We start from the raw sequence: 24,759 nt of genomic DNA, 5'->3' as shown, positions 1-24,759 counted from the left end.
TATCTTTATTTTTTTTTGATGTTTTTCTCTTTTTTTTTTTTTTTTTTTGAGGTTTTTTTCTTTTTTATCTATAAACATTATTTTATTTTTTCTAATTTTACTATATTTTTAATTTACCTTGTATTTAAATTTCCTATATATATATATATATAATATTTTCTTTTCTTTTTTATTTTATGATTGTGTGATTTACTTTTATTTTTCTATATATACTTTTTTTTTAAAATAATGTATAAAAATACTGAGGAAAAAAATACTTACTTTAATGAGTTCAATCTAAAAAGTAATGTTTGTTGCGATTTTATTTCAAGTAGCACATTTGGAGGAGATCAGATTAGTAAACTAAAAAATAAATTATTTAATTGCAACAATAGTGAATTAATTGATATAAATAATTCAAAAGATAATGGATATAATGATATAGAAAATAATAATAATAATAACAACGAATTATTACATTTATTAGATAACATAAATTATTTAAATGCAAATTTATATTATAATAAAAATAAACTACAAAATAAAAAAAATATTACATCTTTTGAAGGTATTTAAAAATATCATTTTCATAATAATAAAAAAAAAAAAAAAAAAATTATTCTTTTAAATATATATTTTATAATTTTATTTTATATATATAGTTCTTTGAATTTATTTTAATATGTATGTATATTATCATATTGTAGAATTTATTTCATTGTTGCCGTTTTTTTTTTTTTTTTTTTTTTTTTTTGACAGATAAGAGTAGTTTGAGTCAGCATGATTATTTAAATATTAAAAAAAGTAAATTAATTAATAATTTAAACTTTTTTATGCGTGTATGTTGTAATAAAAAATCATATATAAAATTTATAAATCATTATTTCAATATAATTTATAGTAATAATATTAATATATTATTTCAATATGAATGTATATTGCAAAAATTTGAAGAAAATAATGAAAACTTAACTGAAAATGATTATTATAATGCATATATTAATTTAAATAAAATTCCTTTACATATTAATGAAAATGTTATAATTCATGGAAAAAATATAGACATAAATAATAAACAGGAGAATATAAGAAATAATAATCTTTTTGAAAATAATATAATAAGTTTTTTAAATGTATATGATAATTTAACTGTTAATTTTTTTAATCACATATTTAACAAAATGAATAATGATAGTAATATGCAAAGTTCCCACTTTGATAACATAATTAATAATTTTTTACATAAAAAAAATTTATTAAAAGAAAATATTTTTAACATACTTTTAAATATAAGTAAATCTTACGAAATCAAATATAGTGATGTTATTAGTGATATTAAAAATGAAGAATATTTAAAGGATGGAAATGAAAAAAAAATTTTAGAAATCCTAAAAAATAAAATAGATAGAGAAGCAAATAAATTAAATAAAATAAATAGTGTTACTAGTGATTATAAGAATAATACGATTCATTTAAAAAATACAGAAATATATATAAATAATAAAAATAATGATATTAAAAATAAAGACAATGGTGAAATAGATAATTATTGTGATGGTATTACAAATAATATTAATAAAAATAGTTCTAATAATAATGATACTACTAATAATAATGAAAATGTATTTTTAGAGGAAATAAAAGAAAAATTAAATAAAGAAATTGAAATATATGACAACAATCAAACAAAAAATGAAGAAGTAGATAAAAAGAAAAATATTAATACAATAGACAATATATATAAATTTTTGAAAAATAACATTTTTATTCCTAATAACAACATTTACACTGATTTTGTTGAAAATGGAAATGATATTTTTTTAAATAAAATTAAAAAAAGTGATAAGAATGCTTATTTTAAATTAATAGAAAAATTTGATCGTATGTATAATATAATAAATGAATTTAAAAATAATATAAAGAATAGCAAAATGCAAGATGATAATTTAAATAATGATAAAGAAAACATACAAAAAAACAAAAAAAAAAAAAATGATTTCAATGAATATGAATTTAAAGTTAATAATCAGACTAAAAGATGTTTAAGAAATTGTAATTGTAAAAAAAATAAAAAAAGTAAAAGAAGTAAAAGAATAAAGAAAATTGAAATATCAAAAAATAAAAAAATTAAATTAGAAGACAAAAAAAAAAAAAATTAAATATTTAAAAAATATAAATAATACAATTTAAATATCTGAAAAAATATAAAAAAAGAAATAATTAATATGGAATATAAAGGATGATGAAAAAACAAAAGAAAAATTAATACAGAATAAAAATTTTCATTTTTTTTTTTTTTTTTTTTTGTAATTTTTAAATATAAAATTATTAATCTATACATTTTTATTTTATTTTATTTTTTTTTTTTTAATTTAAATCGAATTATATATATATATTTATACCTTTTTAAATTATTTTTTTAATTATATTTTATATATGTATATTATTCTTTTACTATTACTTTTAAAGAAATTTTTATGAAATATGTGAAGAAAAATAAAGGAAAAAATAAAATTAATTTAAAAATCTTATAAAGTATATTCTTTAATTATATTTTTAATGTTTTTTTTTTTTTTTTTTTTATTTTTATTTTTATCTTTTTTTATTTTCTTTTTTTATGAATTAAAATAAGTATAAAGTTATTAAAAATAAAGTAATGTAAAAGAACTACTTTTTTTTAAGACAACTAGTTTTTAAAATTTTTTTTCAAAAGTAAAAATATTTATTAAGTTATTCAATTTATCATATATAAAGGAATGTAAATGTAATACAACAGATTATAAATAGTGATATAAATGATATTATGAAATAACAATATATATATAAAATAAATGTACAACAAGCTTTTTAATAAATATTTCTAATATAAATAACTGTTTATAATACATAAAGATGATATTAATTAACGTTTGTTATCTTAAACTACAAAATAGTTGTTTTGATTTGAAAATAAAAGATAGTAATATAATAGAATGCAATTATCTGTATATTTTTTGTTTTTCTTATTTTAATATCATAAAAAAATGTAATTATTATAGATGATAAAAAAAATTAAAATGAAACATAATGATTTTCTTAAAAGTTGATATTTTGTTTATTTCATATATGGTTTTTTGTTTAAAAAAAAAAAAAAAGAAATAGTTACATATAACATTTGCATACATTTATTGGAAATATTGACTACTTTTATAAAAAATATATATACATATTCTTTTTAAAAAAAAAAAATATTTTAATTTTGAAAATAATTTTATTCTATTTTTTATTAGATAAAAATGGGAGATAATACATCTTAACCTTTTCATACATTTAAATATATAAATGAATATGCATGCATTTGTATTTTAATATTCTTAATTTATAATTATTTATAAGATCATCATTAGACATTTTAGATAAAATGTTTTAAAAATATTTCTAATATATATATAATTGTTTTAAAATATAAAAATAATAAATATATATATATATATATATTACATAATTATACAATTGACTGTTGTGTGGGAGTAAATGATTAGAAGAATTCAAATAAACTTTAAGTTGATCTATGATTTAATAGTTTATTATTAATGTAACTTTTACTTTGATATATAAATTATATCCATATTAAGCATAAACTTTTTAATGTATTTTAAAAAATATACAAATTAATAGTTAATATAAATGAGAATAATTGAGTAAAAATATATATCATATTTTAATAAATTTTCTTTTAAAAAATTAATATTTACATAAACCTTTTTGTAGAAGAAAAAACAAATGATTAGAATTCAATTTTTTTTTTTATATTTTTAAATATAATTAACATATTTCATAATTTTTTTTTTGTAAAAATAAAAAATTAGTTTAAAAGATACTAATACTTTTAATATAAATTATTTATTACTTTTAAGCTGTTGTGACAAGTAAAATTTCTAAATATAAATGAATTTTATTAAATTTTCAGAGGGAATACTATTATTTTAATTTAATTATACATCTTATAACAATTTCATTATTGTTTTTCTATTGATTTATTATTATACTATAATATCTTTAACTAAATTATTATGAATTTTGCAACTTTATGAGAATATTATATAAATCTTTCCTTAATATTTATATTTTTTATAATAATATTTTTTTTTAATTTAAAGAATTATATACATTATTATATGATATATAATCTTGAAATATGTCACCTTTTTCAACATAAATACATTCATTATAAAAATAATTGTTTAATTCATTTCCCATTTTTTTTTTTCTTTTTATATTATCTGAATTTAAAAAATTATATATATTTTTATGCGTACTGTTATATTTATATCCATTTAAAAAAGTTAGAAAATTAAGTTTTCTATCATTATTTATTTTTAATTCTTTTGTAAATTTTTTAATTTCTTTAGTTAAGTAATTTTTATCTAATTTATTTATTTTGTTATTTTTTAAAACATTAAAGAGTTCCTCGTTAATCTCTCTTTCATAATAACAAGAAAAAGAAGTATTACAACAAATATCACCCCTACATCTAATTCTTGTAATTTTATTCGAAACATTTAATAGTATATTTTTTACAATGTTGTTTTCTGAATGAAATAAGATATTTTTAATAATATTCTTAGTAGGTATATCAATGTATTTGTATTTTTCAAAATTTAACGAATTAATAATTTTATTAAATAGGTACATAAATTTTTTTTTTATTAATGTATTTTTTTTTATTAAATTAACAGATTCTCTTTCCATGAATAAAAATTTTAAAGAATTGTAAATTGAGTTAACTAAACCAAAATTATTTACATCAAATTTCAATTTATAAATTAATCTTTTGTATGCAAATAGTGTAATTAATGTATTTTTTTTACTTTTTATATAATATATGTAATCATAAATAGTATCTATTTTTTTATTTTTTATATCTCTAACATAGAAATACTGAATAAAATGATTATAAACTACATTTATTTTAAAGTTTAGAATAGACCTAAATAAATTTTGTATCTGGTGATAAATAATTTTTTTTTCATGTAATTCTTTAAAAAAATAATAACTTTTTTCAATGTAATAATAATTTTGCTTCAATAACAATAGCCATTTATCTTTTTTTTTAACTTTTTTTAATGATTCAAAATTTAGTAACGTTGAAATAGATATAATATTCCTTTTACATATTTCATCCCAGTTTTCAAAACATTTTTTTTCTAATTTTGATAAAATTACATTTAACTTTTTAACTACATTATAAATTATGTATTTTATAAGCATATTATTTTTTATATTTAAAATAAATTTTTTCAAATAACTATCTATTCCTTTTATATCATTTTCTTTTTCATATATGCAACTTAATAACCAAAAACTATTTAATTCATCAATAATCATGAGTACAAATTTATCATAATTATCTTTAAAAAAATTTCTTTTAATTTTATTTATTTTTTTTATAAGATCGAATTTATGAATAACATGTTTACTCATGGAAGACGAATTTCCTCTAGTCCACTTCACACAATTCCTTTTATTGATTTCCTTAAAATTATTTTTTAGAATAACTTCATTTTTTTCTAATATACTTGTTGTTTTTTTAGATTTAATATGAACATCTCTAATAATGTTATATATGAGTAAAAAGAATGGATAAAATGCATCTAAATAATCTAAAATTGATATAATAGAATTTTTATAAGTAGATATGATTTCATTTACTTCATTATATGTAAATGGGGAAGTATCATTTAAATAAAAATTATCAACAAAATAATGATATCTATTTAAAACAAAAATATGGAAATGTATTTCGTTAGAATGGTAAAGAAAAGAAGAATTTATAAAACCTGATAAATATAATGAAAAACGAAAATAACTTAAAAAAAAAATTGAAAAAAACTCAAATTCATAATAATCTATTTCTAATTTCATATCATATTTCTTATTATTCAATTTTTCACAAAAAAATTCGTTTAATAATTTTTTATTTTTTATATTTATATCATATTTTTCATAATTATAAATTTCTTTTATAATTTCATAATATTGTACTTTTAAACAATTTTTATCTATGTTTTTCAATTCTTCTTTTTGAAAATGCTCAATAATTGCATCTATAAATATCCTCTTTTTAAAAAAAGGAAAATATAGTAATAAATTTTTGGATAGTTTGTCTTCTATAATTATTTTTTCTACATCAGATTCATTTATATTATCATTATCATTATCATTATCACTGCTTTGTTTATCTAATGTTTCACTATCACGACTTTGTTTATCTAATGTTTCACTATCACTCGATTGATTATTTAATATTTCATTTTCGTTATTATTGCATATATTGCTATTTATATTATGATTGTTTAAATTATTATCACTTTCAAAAATATCATAAATCTCAAAAGTTTCAACTAGATCAGGATTTCCTCTAATCTCATAATTTGTACTTAATGTAGGATTATTTCCGTAATCAATATTCTCAAAAATTTCAACAAACCCGTTAATATTATCTGTTTCTTCCATATTTATACTAATATCAGTGTTACTACTATCAAATGAATCACTATTTAAGAAATTTTCACTACTTTCATAATTTTTTGCTAACTCATTATTTTGATAATTATTATAAAACTCACAGTTAATTTCGTTTCTCATTTCCTCTTTATTTACATTAGCATCTACCAATTTTCTATTTTCAATAATATCATTTCTCATGGTGATTTTATTTCTTTTGTTATCTCTATATGTTACATAGTTAATATTTCTTAAATTTTTCTTATTAATTTTGTTTTTTTTGTTAATATTATTTCTTTCATCAATTTTATTCTTTTCAATTATTTGATTTTTTTTACAAATTTTATTTTTTTTTGTTCTTTTATTATATTTATTATTTTCATCATACCTTTCAACAACTAATGAATTTTCTTTTTCTTCTTTTTTCTTATTCATGTTATCAATATCTTCGTTTATTTGTAAACTTTTTGTTATTCTTTGATAATTTGATTTTTTCATCTAGTTTTATTTTTATTCCTATATCTATATGTCTTATTAAAACTGTTTTGTATTTTTGAAAATTTTTTTTGTAAATTTAAAACTTTTCATTAGTTTCTTAATATTACTCTATTCAAATTTATTTCATTATTAACCTTTTTTTTTATAAATTTATTATTGTTATTACTCTTTCTTTGAATATTTTTTTTTTTTTTATGTAAGAATTTTATATATATGTAACATTTTAGGTATGTTGTTATTTTGTATATTGTATATAAATGCATAAAAAAAATAAAAGATTTTTACTTTTATTATTATAGACATATAATTTTTTTTTATTTCATATATGTAGAAATGTTTCTGTATTCTACTATCATTAAATATTACTGTTTTTTATTAATAGTATTATATAAAAAATTAAAAAAAAAAAAAGAAAACATCCTAAATACATATATATACTATATATATGAATACATAAATGATCTAATTAAAAATTGACAAATATGGAAAATATTTGGAAAATTTATTTCTCTTTTTTGAAATAAAATTTAGACATTTTTATTTATTGATGATAAGTTTTTAGTCTATATTATTTATATATATATTTTTTTTTTATATTTTTAAACCTATTTTAATTTTATATTTAGTTGTTATAACAAGGTAGATTTTTTTTTTTTTTTTTTCAATATTTTTAAAATACACACTTAAAAGATATAAGAGTATATAAAAAGAACTTTTCTACATTAAGTTCATTAACAAAAAATAGTAATAGTAAAAGTATAACAAAATAAAAAATAATATAAAAATGATAATATAAATATTAGATTATACGTAAATATTTTAAAAATATAAACTCTTTTATTTATTTAATTTATTAGTTGATAAATTAGAATATAATGTTTTTACAAATATTTGTTTTATGATTTTTATTATAAATATTTTTATAAGATTCATATTTCTTGTTATACTAATAAAATTTTTCTATATGTTTAAAAAATAAACTGTTTCGTTTTCTTTTTTTTCTTTTACTTATTTATTTAATACAAATAAATTAAATATGCACTTTAAAAAAAAAATCAATATCTATTAAAGGTATAATATTCTCATAATATAAAAAATTACATATCCAGTATATCTGATATAGAATCATTTAAATGATGCATTATTTAATCTAAGTAAATATAAATGTAATAAATACTTTAAGGGAGAATATGATTATATAATTCTTGTCTATTAGACAAAAGGAAAAAAAAAAAATAATAATAAAATAATAAATGAAAGGAGAAAAATAATTTCATGACAAAATATTACTAATATATTAATTAAATCTATTTCAAGATTTTTTAATATATTAAAGATAACATCTCTAAATTTGGGTATATTATTTATTTATTTTTTTTTTTTTTTAAAACATATACTATATACGAATTAAAGATTGTAGATCTATTATATTAAATTTATTTTTAAAAAAAAATAGTAATTCTAAAAAATAAATTTTTAAAATTGATAATATTATTTTATTTATCCCTTAATTATTTTTTTTTTTTTATATATATAGTCTTATTAGAAAAAAAAAAAAAAAATTACTTAAATTTTGACTTTCGAATAGTTATAGCTATGTATTGTTCTGAATTTTTATTTTTTTCTTTTTCTTGAAAAAACTTATTTAATGCACATCTATTTTAAAATATTTTCTTTTATTTATAATTTTATTCAATATTATTAATTATATAATTCTAAAATATACATATATTAGATATATAAAATAAGAATAGACAATAAAAAAAAAAAAATAAAATTCAATAATATGAAAAGCTAAATAAAAATATTTATTATTCTCTTTTATTTTTTTTTTTTGAATTTCTCTTCAATTAGTTCATATAAAAATATTTTTTTATTTTTTTTTGAAAGATAAACATTAAAAATAAAGATGAAAAGGTAATTATTAATTTAAAAATTTTTATAATTTTCGATAACTTTCTTGATGTAATAAAAACAAAAAAAAATATTTATAAATTAAATTTCTATTTTTATAGTTTTCGACTAAAAAAAAAAAAAAAAAGAAAAGAAAACAATAAAATGATATAGATATAAAAAGAATTATAATATTACATATTTTCTGAAAATGGCCAACATACATATATATTAATAAAAGAAGTATTATATTTCTATTATTTTTTAATCATACTAATGAAATTCATACATAAAAATTTTAACATAGTAAACAAATAACAAAAAAATATTTGATTATTTTTTTAAATTATATTTTAAAATACAAGATTAAGTGAAATGTTACAGTTATATTTTTATATATAATATATAACATATATGCAATTAAATTTGATAACTAAAATAATATATATATATATATATTTAATATTTAAAACAAATATTTATAGAACATAAAAATTACCTTTAAATAACAATATGAAATATTTTTATTATCAATATTTGTATATATAGAATACTTAAAAGTTTTAAAATATTATGACAGAATATATGCATTTATTGTAAAATAATACTATTTAATTTTTATTTATTTATTTTTTTTTTTTTTTATTGAAATTTAAAATAATTCTATAATTTAAGAAACTCTTTTAAGTAATAATAAATATATGTCACTAATATTATCAGACTTATAAGGATTATTTATTTTTTTAATTTTATCATCATTACATAAATAAAATCCATCACTGTATTTAACAATAGCTGTATAATGCCCATTATAACTATCTCCACTATGGCATATAATACTTTCAATAATATACTTACAATTATATAACGATTTGTGATTAGACATATGTGCAAAAGGTGTAAAATCAACTAAACCATCAACTGGCAATAAAACAATTGTATCTATCTTTTTAATTTTATTATTACAATAATTTTTACAATCATATATCCATTTAAATCTTTTTATATAAATAATCATATATAAATTAGGCATTCTATATATTCCTTTTTTTATGCAACTTGTTTTTTTTAGTTTACAATTATTGCATTCAAGATAACAAAAATCATCTTTATCCATTATATTTTTTTTTAATAAATCTACTAATGTAGTACTTTTCAAATTTTCATCATAAAATTCTAGCCCTAAATCAATGCAAAAATCAAAGCTGTATCTAGTATGTCCACAGCTAATACATGTAATACTTGAAATATTTTGAAACCCTAATAAATCAGTTATAATGCTATTATCCTTAAATAAATATTTGTACCAATATTTATCACCAGCTTTTTCTTTGTTATCTTTATCATCTAATTTAATATCAAAGTTAAGTGGTAATTTTGAACATCTATTACATTCTACGTTAATAAAATCAAGTAACATCAGTAAAAATTCATGAGCATCATTTTGAGCATTAATTACTATATTATTATTATATATTTTTATTTTTTTTAGTATATTAATATGCTTATTTGTGCATACAAAATTTTTATCTATACTATATGTTTCCTCTATTAAATCAAATAAAGTTCTTAAAATATCTCCCTTATATTTAGAATTTGTATTTAAATAAAATTTCTTATGTTTTTTTAATAAATATATACATAATGGTTTTATAGATAAAATTAGCTGTAAGGAAGCATTACAGTAACATATATTTCCTATATTATTAAAAGATGTAAGTTTTCTTTCAATATTATCATAATTATAATATTTTGAATAATATTCATAATTTTTGATTGATAATATATCATAAGAGTTATTTTCTGTTATATTCATTTTATCTCATTTTAATAATCATAAGTATAGAATAATAAAAATCACATGTATTCAAATCCTTTACGTTTATCTTAAAATGTGTATATATAATAAGTTATGTTTTACAAAGAAAAAAAAAATATATTTTTTTTTTTTTTAATTTTATATAAAAATTGATTAATTTATAATGATATACAGAAAAATTAATTTACATAATACAAAATTTAAATATGATTTAAAATCTTTCATTTAAACAACATTTCTTTTTTTATATAAAATTATATAAAGTATTATAATGTTTAATAATTTAATTTTTTTTTTTTTTTTTTTTTTTTTTTTTTTTTTAAGGACTTGCAATATTTTTCTTCTTCAGCATGTGAATTTTATTTTGTCAATATTTAATTTATAAACATAATTTTTGAAATTGTTTTACGAATTATTTGTTTATATTAATTTTATATTTTTTAATTACATCATGAAAAAATGAAATGAAGTAAAAAGTATGAAAAAAAATAGAAAAAACAGAAAAAAAAAAAGGAAAATGCAAAAAACAACGAAGAAAGAACAAAAAACAAAACGAAAAAAAGAAAAAAAAAAAAAAAAGTTATTTATTTTGAATTTTAATTATAATTTAAAAAAATATTGAAATATATATATATATATATTTATAATAAAATATTTATGGTTTTTAACATTATTAAAGAAATATCTTAATTTAAAAAAAAAAAGAAAACATATAACAAAACAAATGTGTGAGCAAATTACAAAACAAACTAATGTTAAAAAAAAAAAAAAAAAAAAAAAAAAAAGATACATTAATAAAACATTTAATAGAAAATATTTTATTAAAAAAAAAAAAAAAATAAGAAGAAAAGGAGATTAAGTAATTAAAATACATATAATTAATTCCATAGTGTCCCTGCATATTTTTTAAAAATTATACTATCATCTTCAACAAAGTATAATTTAATTTTTTTAAACATCATTTTGTCAATAAAAGAATTATTTGTATGAAACTCATGACTTTTATTAAATCCATTTTCATTAAAGCTCAAATTTTTAACTTTATTTTTTTTTAGTTCATTTAAAATGTTGTAATCAGTTGTAGAATCTTCAAAACTTGTGGTGTTCTCAAATAAATTATAAGTATTTTTTATTTTTCTATTTAGTTTTTTATATAATATTAAGTTATTAAAATCATTTATTATCTTATAATTCTTCTTTAATTTATACATTTGACTTTTTTTTGAAACATACATCAATGTAAAACAAACAAAACCATCTTCGTACATAGCCTTTAATAGAAAACTCAGATCACAAAAATTTAAAATTTCTACATTCTTATATATCTGTAAAAAAAAAATAAAATATATATATAATCATTAAATTTACATTAATTAATTATTTACGTATTTTTTATGTATCTCTTTCATATTAATGTAAGTATAAATTTATTTAGAAAAAATAAAAATCATACACAAAATTGCTAATGTGATTCATTTTTATGCAATTGAATGAATGTGTAGAGAAATGAAGAGAAAATTAAAACATAAAACAAATATATAAATAAACATGTCATAGATAAATATTACGAAAAAAAATTTAGTATAAAGTTATATATATAAAAAAAAAAAAAAAAAAAAAAAATGAAAATATTTAAATATGGTGATATTTTGATTTGCAGTTTTTGTTAAATAATAAATATTCCTTAATAAACAATCAATATAAATATATAATGTAAATATGAAAATAACAATATTATCTTAATATCATTAAGAAATAAATATGTAATATTATTATATGTATATAGGTTTTTTTCTTACATCAAATATAGAGGAATAAGGATTTTTTTTCAAGTAAAAGTAAACTTTTAAAATATAAAAAAAAATAAATTTTACATTCGTTCCTCCATTTAAATAAATAAAGCTATTTGCATTAATATAATTATCATTAAAATAATATATATGAAGATCTTTATTAGTTGCATTAATCTTCTTATTATATAAATAAAAAATATATTCAAAATATTTACATGCTCTATTAATAATATTTCTTATATATTTTATAACTACTGGATAATTTTTGTTTTCAATAAGATACAACAATTTTTCTCCTATTTTTGTTTTAAACAAACTATTATTATGAAATAAATGTTTTCTTTTTAATTCGCTTTTTTGAGAATTTTCTAAAAAATACATAAAAAAAAAATCATGAATTATAATATAACATTGTAGGTTAAATAACACAATTAATCTAGGAATAAAATAAGGTTTATTTAAAGTTCTATTGTTTATAAAATTCATAAATATATAATCACAATAATCCATATTTTTTCTGTTATAATTAATTTTTTCTTCTTCAATTTTTTTGTAAATGTGTTTATCTGATGAATTATTTTCATTTGTTTTATTTATATCCTGTTCAATGTCTAAATTATTCATCATTTCGTTTTTTTCAATAAATTTTTTGAATATTTTTGTACTATTGTCAGTGTATTTTTTATATTGAAATTTAAAATTTTTTAGATGATAATTTATCATATTTAAAAATGGATATTTATAATTATGATCGTAAAATATATTCTTTCTTTTATATGCAATATTATTGTTATAATAAGGCAAAAATATTTTATGTGTATTAATATACGGAAATATGTTTATAAGATTTAACTTATTTAAAATAAATATAACAAAATCAAATTCTTTTTTAACACAAGAGTATTCATTATAACATCTATGAATCATAAATTCTTTTAGATACATTTTTTTTAAGCTTTCGATGAAACGTCCTTCTTTTTTTTTTTTAACTAATAAAAAAATAAATAACATTTTATTAACAATTTTATTATATATATTAGAATTGTTATCTATATATGATATATCATAACGTTCATTATCTACATTAAAAGTATTTTCTACTATAGATTTATTTTCTATATTATTAATATTGACATGATCTTTATCATTCAGTATACTTGATTGAAATGTGTATTCACTGAAATAATCTTCATTTTTTTTCATACTTTCACTTTTATTATTTTCATCTTGTGATGTTTTTTTAAAATTGTTTTCATTATTAATTTTATTTTTCCTGTAATTGTATATTTTATTTATTTTTTCACATAGACCTTTTTTTTTTTTAGATTTTTTTGAATAATAAGATTTATAACATCCATCTTCATCATAATTATTTAATATATTATCAAAATAAAATACATTATACAAAATATGAGTAATAAATATAAAAGATTCCTTATATATATTTTTTTTTCCTCTATTTTTATTAACCTTCACTTTTTTTAAAAATTTTTTCAGCTGATAATTTCTTTTATTTTTATTATTTTTTTTTTCATGCAATATTTTTGCACATACACTTTTTTTTTTTTCTGTATCTTCATAAATACTCTTCTTTATATTTTCCATTTTTTTCTTTTCATAACTTTTTTCAGGCGTAATTTTTTTATTTATTTTCTCATTCGATTTTCCTTTTTCTAGCCAAAAAATGTTATTTTTCAAATTAAACGTTTGTATATCTAATAGTGAATCAATATTTTTATGAATATTTGAAATGTATCCAATATTATATAAATGCAAATTTTGCGGATATATATCAAAATCAATGAAAGTTTTTTTGTTTATATTATAAATTAATAACTTGTTTTTTTTGTAAATTATTGAGTTAGCGAAATTATTTGTTTGAATATATAAGTCAAATATTTTATTAAAATTACAGTTAATGTCTAAATTTATAATATATGAATTTTTAAATGGTTTAGATATTCCATTAGTGTTGTTTTCATAAATATAAATGCAATATTTTTTAAAGTAATTAAAGAAAGAATTATTTGTATAGTTAGAATCAACATATGATCGAAAAATATTGTTAAAATTAGAAAATTTTACTTCTTTATTATTCGAAAAAATATTTGATAGTTTTTTTGTTAGTTTTTTTTTATTATTACTATTTAAAATATAATAATTTGGAATATATTCGCTAACATGCTTAGTTAAACATTTTATATGCTTACTTATTCCTCCTTGAATTTTTTTGCTGTTTTCATTAACATTTTCTAGTAATTTTATAATTTCATAATCATCTGAAAAGTTATCGTATATTTCTGAATCATTTTCACTGGATGAAATATAGCTCATATATTTTTCTTTACGAACATTTTCTTTTTCTCCATTTTTTAAATGTTCTTCATTTTTTTTTAAATAATTAAAAGTAAAATTATCTTTTTGTTCTTCTGAAAATTTAGAAATTTCTAAATTTTTTTCGTGATAATGATCTTCTTTTTCATGATCACTTGTTTTTTCATCATCATCTTTTATTATATAATTGTTACACGCATATAAAATAATATTTCCTTTTAGGAAATTATGAATATAATAATTTAGGTCAAAAATGCTTAAATTCTTTTTGAACTCATATTTTTTGTATTCTTCATTTAAATTTTCACTTTCTTCAGAATTATTATTTATGTTGCTAACATGACATGAATTGTCATTTCTATTATATTCATTCAAATTGATATTTTTAAATTCTTCCTTATCATCATATAAATCATTATTTGAATTTATATTTTTATAACAATTTTTTGTTTCACCATTATTTATATCTGTGTTATTAAGAGGACTGTAAATATCATCAGCTTTTTCATAAATATTATCAATATGATATAACAAATTATTTATATTATAATTTATTATATTCAACTTATTATGTGAATCTTCAAAATGTTTATCATGCTTACTTTCCAGATGTTTTAATGAGTGGGATACACCAAATAAATGAATTAAATCAAAAACATTATCAAAAAAACTTTTCTTCGAAAAATAGGATAATTTTTTTTTGTAAAATATAGATTTATAAATTAAATTAGAATATATATTATTATAAGAAATATCGTTATTAATATAATTAGATAATAAATAAGAAGTTTCAACAACGTAGTTTTTTTTTTTTAAAAACACCACAGCTCTTTTAATGTCTTTAATTTTTTGAAAAAATAAAGTTTTTATAATTTCTTTGTATAAAACAAACAAATCTCCATAATTTATTATAAACAATTTTAGTATATTCACAAGAGAAATAAATCCAAAGTTATATATGTTTTTTATACATTTATCATAATAATAGTTTATATTGGTATATGTGCAATTATATATATGTGTTGTGAAATAATTTACAAGAAATTTAGACAACTTTTCATTATCTAAAATAAAAAAGTAATGAACTACGTTTTTTTTGAAATAATGAAATAATTTTCTTTGAATAAATATACATATATTTTGATTAAATTTTCCGATCATCATGTCATTTATTTTATTCCATAAACTTTTCCTATAAGGAATAGTATTAGTTCTATTTTTTAAATAATATATTAATTGAAATTTTTTTAATTTCATACATATAAAATCATCTATTCCAAATTTTTTTAATGTATGCAATTTATGATATTTGTAGTTTTTTCTTTTTTTTCTACAAATTTCTTCATTTCTATGATTTTCTTTTTGAATTGTATTTTTTAATAATAATTTTTTTTTTTGTAACTTCTTTAAAACACTCTTAATGTTTGGATTTTTTTTATTGAGACTTTTTATTTTAATTAGCTTCATAATTCTCTTCTTATTATATAAAAATTCTTTTGCAGAATTTTTTTTATTTTTAGTTTTCTTTTCTACAACTATGTTTTCTTCTTTTTTTTTTTTCATCATTGAGTTATCTTTTAAAAATCTATATAAAGCATTAACACTTTTTTTTTTTTCTACAATTTTTTGTGACATAATCAACTGAACAATTATAGTTACAAAATAAATGTAAACATTTCTTAATGAGTATTTTATCTTTATATTCTCCATAAAATTATTCATATCATTACTATAATTTTTAATTGAAGAAATATTATTAATACATATATCATTAACTTTCTTTATATTGTCCGTTATCTTTTTTTTTGAATTATATTTTTGAATTTCTTTATTATTTAATTTTTCTTTTTCATTTAAAATGTTATAATTTTCTTCATTTTGCATAAAATTCTTAGATAATTCACTTAAATCATGAAATGAAAAATTTTTCTCTAGTTTTTCTGTTAATTCGTTAATTTTATTTAATGATTTTTTTTTATCTAATGATATATTTTTATATATATCTTTTTTTTCCTCAATGGGATTATATTCATGTATATTTGAATTTTTTACAAGATTATTTCTAATTTTTAGAAAATCACTTAATCTTTTATGTATCATATGTTTTGAATCCGAAAAAAAGGATATGAGACCAGAAAATTTTTTGTTTATATTGTGAATATTTGATATGTGATTTAATAAATCATTTTTTAAAAGAAATATATCGTTACAAAATGGACATAAAAAGGATAAAGGTTTTTTAGTTATTCTTGCACATGTACTTTTTTCTTTGTTATATAAATTGTAAAAAATAGTAAAATATTTTTCTATATTTATTTTAGATATATTATATACATCACGAAATATACTGTATTCTTTACGTGATTTCAAAACTTTCATTAACTTCATTTTAGGTTTGTCTTTTTTTACCTTTTTAATTAAATTGATGAATAGTATTCTCAATCGTCTAGTTAAAAATAACTGATTAGTATATGAATTATGTAAAAGCAAGAATTTTAAACTTTTATTTTTAAATTTTGTATTTTTTAATACATCCTTCATTTTTAATTTACTACACTGATAATTTTTTAAGCATACTTCTTGTAAAAACTTTTTAAATTTTTCAACATTTAACTGAAAAAAAAAAAAAAAAGTAAAATATAATTAGAAAAAAAAAATTATATAACAATATATATATATATATGTATGTATTTTTATTTTTCTTAAACATATTAAGTAAATTATTATATAACATCATTTATTCTTATATATGGTACTTATATATATTTAAAATTACAATTAATAAACATTTAAGTATTAAAAGAAAATAAGTAATATATAAAATAACATGAAAAAAAAAAAAAAAAAAAATAGAGTAAAACAAAATATTTAATCTTAAGTATTGTTAAAAAGTAGTTATAATACTTACGTATAAATTATAATAATATTCTTCAAAATTATTGTATTCCATCATATTATATGATTTTGATTTTTTTTTCTTTTCCTTTTTTGATGTAAATAAATTAATGTTCACCTTTTTTTTAATATAAATTTTCAAATTATTTCTTTTAAAGTCAAGGAGTGATAAATTTGAATCAACATTTTTAGGGAACCCGGAAATATTATTTTTCCATTTGGAATTAAACTTTATATTTTTATTTATATCATTATATTTAATGTTAACTAAGTTCATATTATATAAAAATTTTAATTTTCTATATAAAGAAAAAAAAATATAAATTTTGTCATTATTTTTTATAACATTAATATCATCTTGGCATAATTCTTCTTTTTTCTTTTTTTTTGAAGAAATATAATTCCTTGTTAAATTTTTTTCTTCATTTGTTTTATTCTCATTGGATATAACATTAAGATTATTTGTTCCTTTAAATTCCTCATTATGATTATATCCTTTAAAATATGATGATTCTTTTTTGTTATATATTAAATTTTCAATAACATTTTTACTATTAAAATTCAGTAATGAATATGATGTTAAAAATTCAAATAGCATTTCAGGTAAATCTTTCATTTTTTTTTTCTTTTTTTTTCTTAACAGATAATTTTCAATATATTTCAATTTGCACCCAACACTAATTATTTTTAAATATTCATCTAGATATAAATTTTTCAATATATCTTTTACAGATAAAACATTATTATATTTTTTTTTTTTTTTTTTTTTTAATAATTTCCTTTTTTTAAAATTATTAGAATTACATGTAGCTTTACTTTCATTATTATCTTTTTTTAATATATTTTTTAACTTATTTTTAATTTTACTTTTTTTCTTCTTTAAAATTCTAATTAAACATTTATGAAAATATTTATATCTAGCCATTTTAGAAAAAATGTATCCATAAAAATAATTTATACTATAAGAAAGTTCTTGAGTTGTTTTAAAATTTTGAAAAAAGTTATTTGTTTTCGTCCTTTTACTAATAATATTGTTCTCTCTACATTTAAAGGCTGACTCATTTAATATATCAATATATAATACATTATAATCGTGACCATTATTAATGATATCAATATTACTATTATTATTATTATTTTTTATATCATTCAAGTCTTTTTTATTTTCCAAAGATGGTAAAATAATAGAACCTTCACTTTTATTATTTAAATTTGATTCTTTAAAATTTTCATTGCTGTTAATAGGAATAATCTGTGAATGAGGTTTATTCTGAAAATTACCTAAATTAACATTTATTTTCTGAATACATTCCACTTTATTTTTTTTATTTAAGGATTGACAACTAATATTAATCATTTTTCTTTTTTTATTTAATCTATTTGAATTACTTGTATCATTTACATTAGGAGTAATGTACTTATTTGTATTATGAGAATTATAAAATGAATTATAACTTGGCTGGTTAGTTATGTGTGTATTTTTGTTATTTAAATTATATATATTATACATGTCTTCCTTTTCGTTACATAATACATTTAATGAATCACAATCATAATTATATTTTCCAATATTTTGTATATATATTTTGTTTTTTTCATCAGAGGTAATTATATTTTCCTTAATATTTAAATTATCATTTAGTACATTATTTTTCTTAAAAATTTTATCACTTACACAATTGTAATTGTTTGATGTGTGATTATCACTATTTAATTCTTTATTAGGTGAAATATTTTGTTTTTGATCAAAGATATTTAAATCATCTTTGATTGAATTAGAAGTTAAGTTACAATTTGATACATTTGAATATACAATTTTCGCTTGATTATATTTATCAACAGAATTGTTTTTATAGCAAAATTGCATGTATTCTTGTTGAAACTTTAAATAAAGTTCATTTGATTGTTTTTCTGATAACACTTGTGAATCATAAAAAAAATATTTCACAGTTTTACTGTAAAGAACTGATGATTTTTTGAAAAAATTATTAATTTTAGTTGAGTATATAAAAAGACGCTGAACTGATTTTCTGTCTATAGTTTTTCCATTATTTTCTATTTTAATAAACAGATCTTGTAAAAATCTAAATGTAGTTACTTTTGAACATAGTAGAAAATGACAAAAAATAAATAATCTTTTTATGAATACATTACTTTTTAGTTTTTTTGTATCTTCCATGAAATATTTTATAAAATCTATATCTTTTTTAGATGCTTCTACATTTTTTATATAAAATTCACTTTCTTTATTTTCATTTATAACATTATTTTTAAGTTTTTTTTCATTTAAACCATCACAATTAATTTTAAAATAAAATTTTTTGTTATAATTTTTTAAGAGAAATTTTAAATAATAAAAAAAATGAAAACTACATGTATATAAATCATATTTATTCTCAAAATTCTTAAAATTCTCAACATAATTATCAAAAAATTCTTTATAATTATTGTAATTATTAAATGAGTCTTTGTATTTTGGTATGACATAATTTAAAACGTCTATATCTATTTTATTTATTGTATAGGTATAATTTAATATATTCAATGATTCGCTTAAGTTCTTAAATTGAACTTGATTAATGTCTTTTTTGTCAAAAATTTCATATACATTTTTTTCTTTTCCTACATTAAGTATCTGATTTATATCTTTATTATTTATGTTGTTATAATCGCTATTTTGATGTGTGGTTAGTTCATAACTTGATTTATAACTATTTGAAAAATTATCTTTTTTTGTGAATGTAATATTTTTTTCATCATTAGAATTTTTGATATTATTATTCTCTGTTTTATTTATTTTAAAAGGATCAATAAAAGGATTTTTCTGTATATATTGATAAATTTTATTATCAAAAAATCTATACATAAAATTTTTATCTTTTCTTTCTGGTATTTTAACAATATGTTTATTTTTTATAAGCTTATTAAGAAAAGTAGTTGTTTTTTTAACATTAAGAAATAATATTTGAGAAATTTCTTTTGTTGTTATTCCATTTACACCTTTACTTATAATTAAGTATTTAATTTTGTCATATAAAGCTAAATTGTTTAAATATATATTTTTATTCTTAACAAAATATTTGTATTCATCATTTTCCCAATCTGTACTAAAGGATGAAGAAGAAGATGATTTTATATTTTCTTCATTGTTTTTAAAATTTTCACTAACTTCTTTATTTGATTGAGGAATTTTATCACTTTCATATAAAAAAGAAAAATCAGATAAACATGATTCTTGATTTTCATCTAATGAACTTGAATAGTTATCTATGCCATGCAGATTATGATCTACTTTTAAATCCACATAATTTTTAAAATCATTTATCAATAGATCACAATTTTTTTCATTTACATAATTTTCATCATCTGTTGGTTTTATATGATTTATTTTACTTTTTTGAGAGTCTATATTTTCATGCATATGTGACCTATAATTATTTATCTTAATCATATCATCAATATTTAATGGAGTTTTTGAATGTAAATTCATTTCTTTTTCTTGCAATTTTTCGTTAAATGTATTTTTTTTTAACTGTATACTTAGATTATTCCTATGACTTTGATCATTAGTTTTAATAAATTCATTTTTAAATTCAAAATTTTTTACATAATCTTCACACATTAAATAGCTTGATTTGTTTATAAATTTTATTATATAATCATAATTGTAATAAAATAAAAGTAAAAAATTAAATATATTGTCATAATTTATTTTATGCTTATTTTCATAATTTAAATAACAATTTTCATAATTATAATGAATTTTTATCTTACACATAATTATCTTTTTATTATTAATTAGATTAGATAAGATTGAATTAAAAATTTTTAGAGCTTTTCTTACTTGTATAAAGTAATATGGATTATAAACAATTAACAATTTGAAAAATATCAATGATAAAATCTTTTGAGGTATTATAATAAATTTATTTAAAAGACACAATATTATTTTGTTAATTGATAATACATTTTGGGAGTATAATAGATTTTTGATAAATATTGGTAATAAGTTGTATATAAAAAAAGTATTAAAATATAAAATATATGAAGGATTTAATCTAATTGGGTTATTATTGTAGTCTAAATTGTTTTCTACATCATTTATATTAATACTAATTTTTTTAATTAATAAATATTGAAACAACTCTTTTAAATGGTAATGGATAGTTTTTGAATCTAAATTTAAATATTTCGATAATGAGCTTTGAATTATTCCATTATATTTACTAGAGACAATGTATAACAAAATAAAAATTTTTTCTTTACATTCTTTTATCCGTTGATAATAAAATAGATTGTATTTATTATATATATATATGCTATTAATATAAATGTTAAACTCATTAGGTGAGCTGATAACAAAATTTTTGTCTTCAATATTTATTTTTAAATCTAGATCATTATTATATTCATCTAATAAAAAATTTTTATTACCATTTTTTAATATGCATATATCTTTACAAAAATATATATTTTGAAATACTTCTTTTTTCATATATTTATCCATATTAATATTTTTGTTTCTTTCTAAATTTTCATATAAATTTTCTAGAGTTAAACAATAACTAACTTCATTATTTTCATTTTTCTTATTTGTTACATATTCTATTTTATTAAAACTAGTACACAACTCATCAAAAATGTACATTAATAATATTCTATCCATCTTTTAAAATTCATGATAAAAAAAGTAATAATGACAAAACAAAAAAAAAAAAAAAAAATTATAATATTAATTATTTTTTAAAATATATAACCATATATTAAAAATAGTTTTCAAATGTTATCTTGAAAAAAAAAAAAAAAAAAAAAAACATTAATTTAAAATAATATAAAGTTTAAATAAAAGAAAAGATGGTTATACTATACCTATAGTTTATGATTTTTTTAATAATATAATGAATTTAAAAATAAATATATAAGAAATATTAAAAAGAGTCATTCCTAAAATGAAATCTATAATGTAGTATATTAAGAAAATCCATTAATTTACATAAAAAAAAATATTTCAGTATATATAAATAAAATTAATCTAAATATCATCATTTATAAGATATATAAGAAATTGTATAAAAACGGATTTCAAATATTAAATAAATAATTCATTAGAAAAGTATTGTTTTAAATAACATGTAATAAAAAAAAAAAAAAAAAAAAATATATATTGAAATTGCTGAATATGAGCATTACTATTTTTTTTTTTTCTTTGAATTTTTTTTAATATTAATAAACAATTTTTTTTTTTTTTTTTTTAAAAACATCTTTTCATGTAACACAATTGATCATAGATACATTTTTTTAATTTTTTAAATTTATCTCTTTTTCATTTATTTTTTATTTTTCATTTTACTTTGGCTTTTCAATTTTAATATTTCATAATTTTTTTTTAGGCTATTTTAAAACATTTCTACTTTTATTAGGATATCAATAATCTCCATAATTTATGTATGAAATTAAATATATACTTTATGGAATAAATTAAATTTGCATTATATATTTATATTTTTCGTTTTGAATTTAAAATATTGAAATTTTGAAAAATAGTATTTGTAATTAAAATAAAATTAACACATTTAATTTGAATAAATTAACCTTAAAGTAGTTTTTTTTCCTTATTACTTTTTTATATTATGACTTTCAAAAAAGACTAATAGAAAATAAAACTTAAATTTAAGAATATTTTTTGACAAGATTAAAAATTTATAAAATGACAGAAGCTCTTATTAGTTTGAATTATGGAATTAAAATTTATATTTATATTTTTTTTATTTTTTATTCACAATTTAAAGGCTTTTATTTTAAACAAAAAATTCAGAAATCTTTGTACTAAATACTCATCAAATAAAAATAGGGTTAAACTATCTTTAAAAATAAATGATATTATTAATTTTAAAAGTATATAAAAAAAAAAAAAAAAAAAAGTCTATATATGTTTTAAATATTTAATACACTCAAAAAAAAAAAAAAAAAAAAAAATAAAATAAACAAAAATAAACAATATTTCAAAATTTTATTTTTAAGAAAAAAATAATATAAATATATTTACATATGTGAAACCATATATTTTTGTTGTATATAATAGATAAGAAAGATTTAAAAAAAGACATAATAAAACATTCAAAAAAGTTGTGTTTAGATTTAAATGATGAACAAGTAAATAACAAATACAATATAGAAAAATACTATATTAATAAAAAAACAAGAATAATAAAACAATTATTATTTATTTTTTTTATTTATTTTTTTTTTTTTTTTTTTTTTTTAGATAAAAATTATAGAAAATAATTTATATGAATTTTTTTATTATTTAAAATTAAAAAATATAAATATAGTAAATGAAAAAAACAAAAATTTTCGTATATGAACTTGTTTAATAAAATGTATAAAATAAAAAAATTTCTTCAATAAATATATTTTCTTTTTGTTTTTTTTTTAAAGGATGTAAAAAAAAGAAAAAGTAAATATTCAAAATTGTTGCCTTTATGTGTGAAAGAAAAAAGACAAAAAAAAGTATGCATAAATTTTTGTTTCATATTTATTACCTTACATAAAAAAAATTATATATTTTTATGATTTTTTATTATGTAAAAATAAATGAATGAAATTATACATTTTTTTTTTTTTTTAGTTCCACACAACAAATCTGAAAAAAGAAAATGATTACTTTATTGTTAATTCTAATAGTTTTTCTAACTGAAGATATTTTATTAACTTTTTAAAAATTTTTTTTATCATTTTATATTACAAAATTAAAATTATATATCTTTTCACTTAAAAGATAAAAAGAAATTATATAAATTTTAGGTAATAATAAAATTCTGTTATTTGTATATTTATAGAATGTTTTGAATATATGGCTCATTTAAATACTATACTAAATTATGTTATATTTACCTTATTTTATGTTCACACTTAATTTTTGTACAATTTTTTCTTTTTTTTTTTTTTTTTTATTATAAAATCCCATTTTAAGTTATTTTTCCTTTAATTTTCTTGTAAATATAACTTCATTGTATAATTTATTGTTTATTTTTTTTTTATTTATTATATATTTAAAATTTA

The 24,759-nt window shown here is 15.9% G+C and overlaps 5 protein-coding genes across 5 annotated transcripts; 2 read left to right on the top strand and 3 right to left on the bottom strand.

The window, feature by feature from the left end:
• Positions 1-228: 228 nt before the first annotated feature.
• Positions 229-2,138, top strand: PGAL8A_00054200 (conserved Plasmodium protein, unknown function; the record flags this gene model as incomplete). The annotated part of the gene is made up of 2 exons (XM_028674564.1): positions 229-547; positions 739-2,138. The coding sequence occupies 2 exons, from the start codon at positions 229-231 to the stop codon at positions 2,136-2,138; spliced, it is 1,719 nt and encodes a 572-aa protein (XP_028530904.1).
• Positions 2,139-4,107: 1,969 nt separating this feature from the next.
• On the bottom strand, positions 4,108-6,963 carry PGAL8A_00054100 (conserved Plasmodium protein, unknown function; the record flags this gene model as incomplete). The annotated part of the gene is made up of 1 exon (XM_028674563.1): positions 4,108-6,963. The coding sequence occupies one exon, from the start codon at positions 6,961-6,963 to the stop codon at positions 4,108-4,110; it is 2,856 nt and encodes a 951-aa protein (XP_028530903.1).
• A 2,563-nt stretch (positions 6,964-9,526) lies between these two features.
• PGAL8A_00054000 (ubiquitin specific protease, putative) lies at positions 9,527-10,672 on the bottom strand (the record flags this gene model as incomplete). The annotated part of the gene is made up of 1 exon (XM_028674562.1): positions 9,527-10,672. One exon carries the CDS (start codon positions 10,670-10,672, stop codon positions 9,527-9,529), a length of 1,146 nt encoding a protein of 381 aa, XP_028530902.1.
• An 881-nt stretch (positions 10,673-11,553) lies between these two features.
• Positions 11,554-22,363, bottom strand: PGAL8A_00053900 (conserved Plasmodium protein, unknown function; the record flags this gene model as incomplete). Its single annotated transcript, XM_028674561.1, has 3 exons — positions 11,554-12,000; positions 12,475-17,415; positions 17,711-22,363. 3 exons carry the CDS (start codon positions 22,361-22,363, stop codon positions 11,554-11,556), a joined length of 10,041 nt encoding a protein of 3,346 aa, XP_028530901.1.
• A 1,069-nt stretch (positions 22,364-23,432) lies between these two features.
• Positions 23,433-24,394, top strand: PGAL8A_00053800 (conserved Plasmodium protein, unknown function; the record flags this gene model as incomplete). Its single annotated transcript, XM_028674560.1, has 5 exons — positions 23,433-23,592; positions 23,780-23,850; positions 23,963-24,028; positions 24,136-24,207; positions 24,326-24,394. 5 exons carry the CDS (start codon positions 23,433-23,435, stop codon positions 24,392-24,394), a joined length of 438 nt encoding a protein of 145 aa, XP_028530900.1.
• Positions 24,395-24,759: the final 365 nt, after the last annotated feature.

This window comes from Plasmodium gallinaceum (assembly GCF_900005855.1).
Source record: "Plasmodium gallinaceum strain 8A genome assembly, contig: PGAL8A_v1_42, whole genome shotgun sequence".
NCBI lineage: Eukaryota > Apicomplexa > Aconoidasida > Haemosporida > Plasmodiidae > Plasmodium > Plasmodium gallinaceum.
This window is presented reverse-complemented; position numbering and strand designations above follow the sequence as displayed.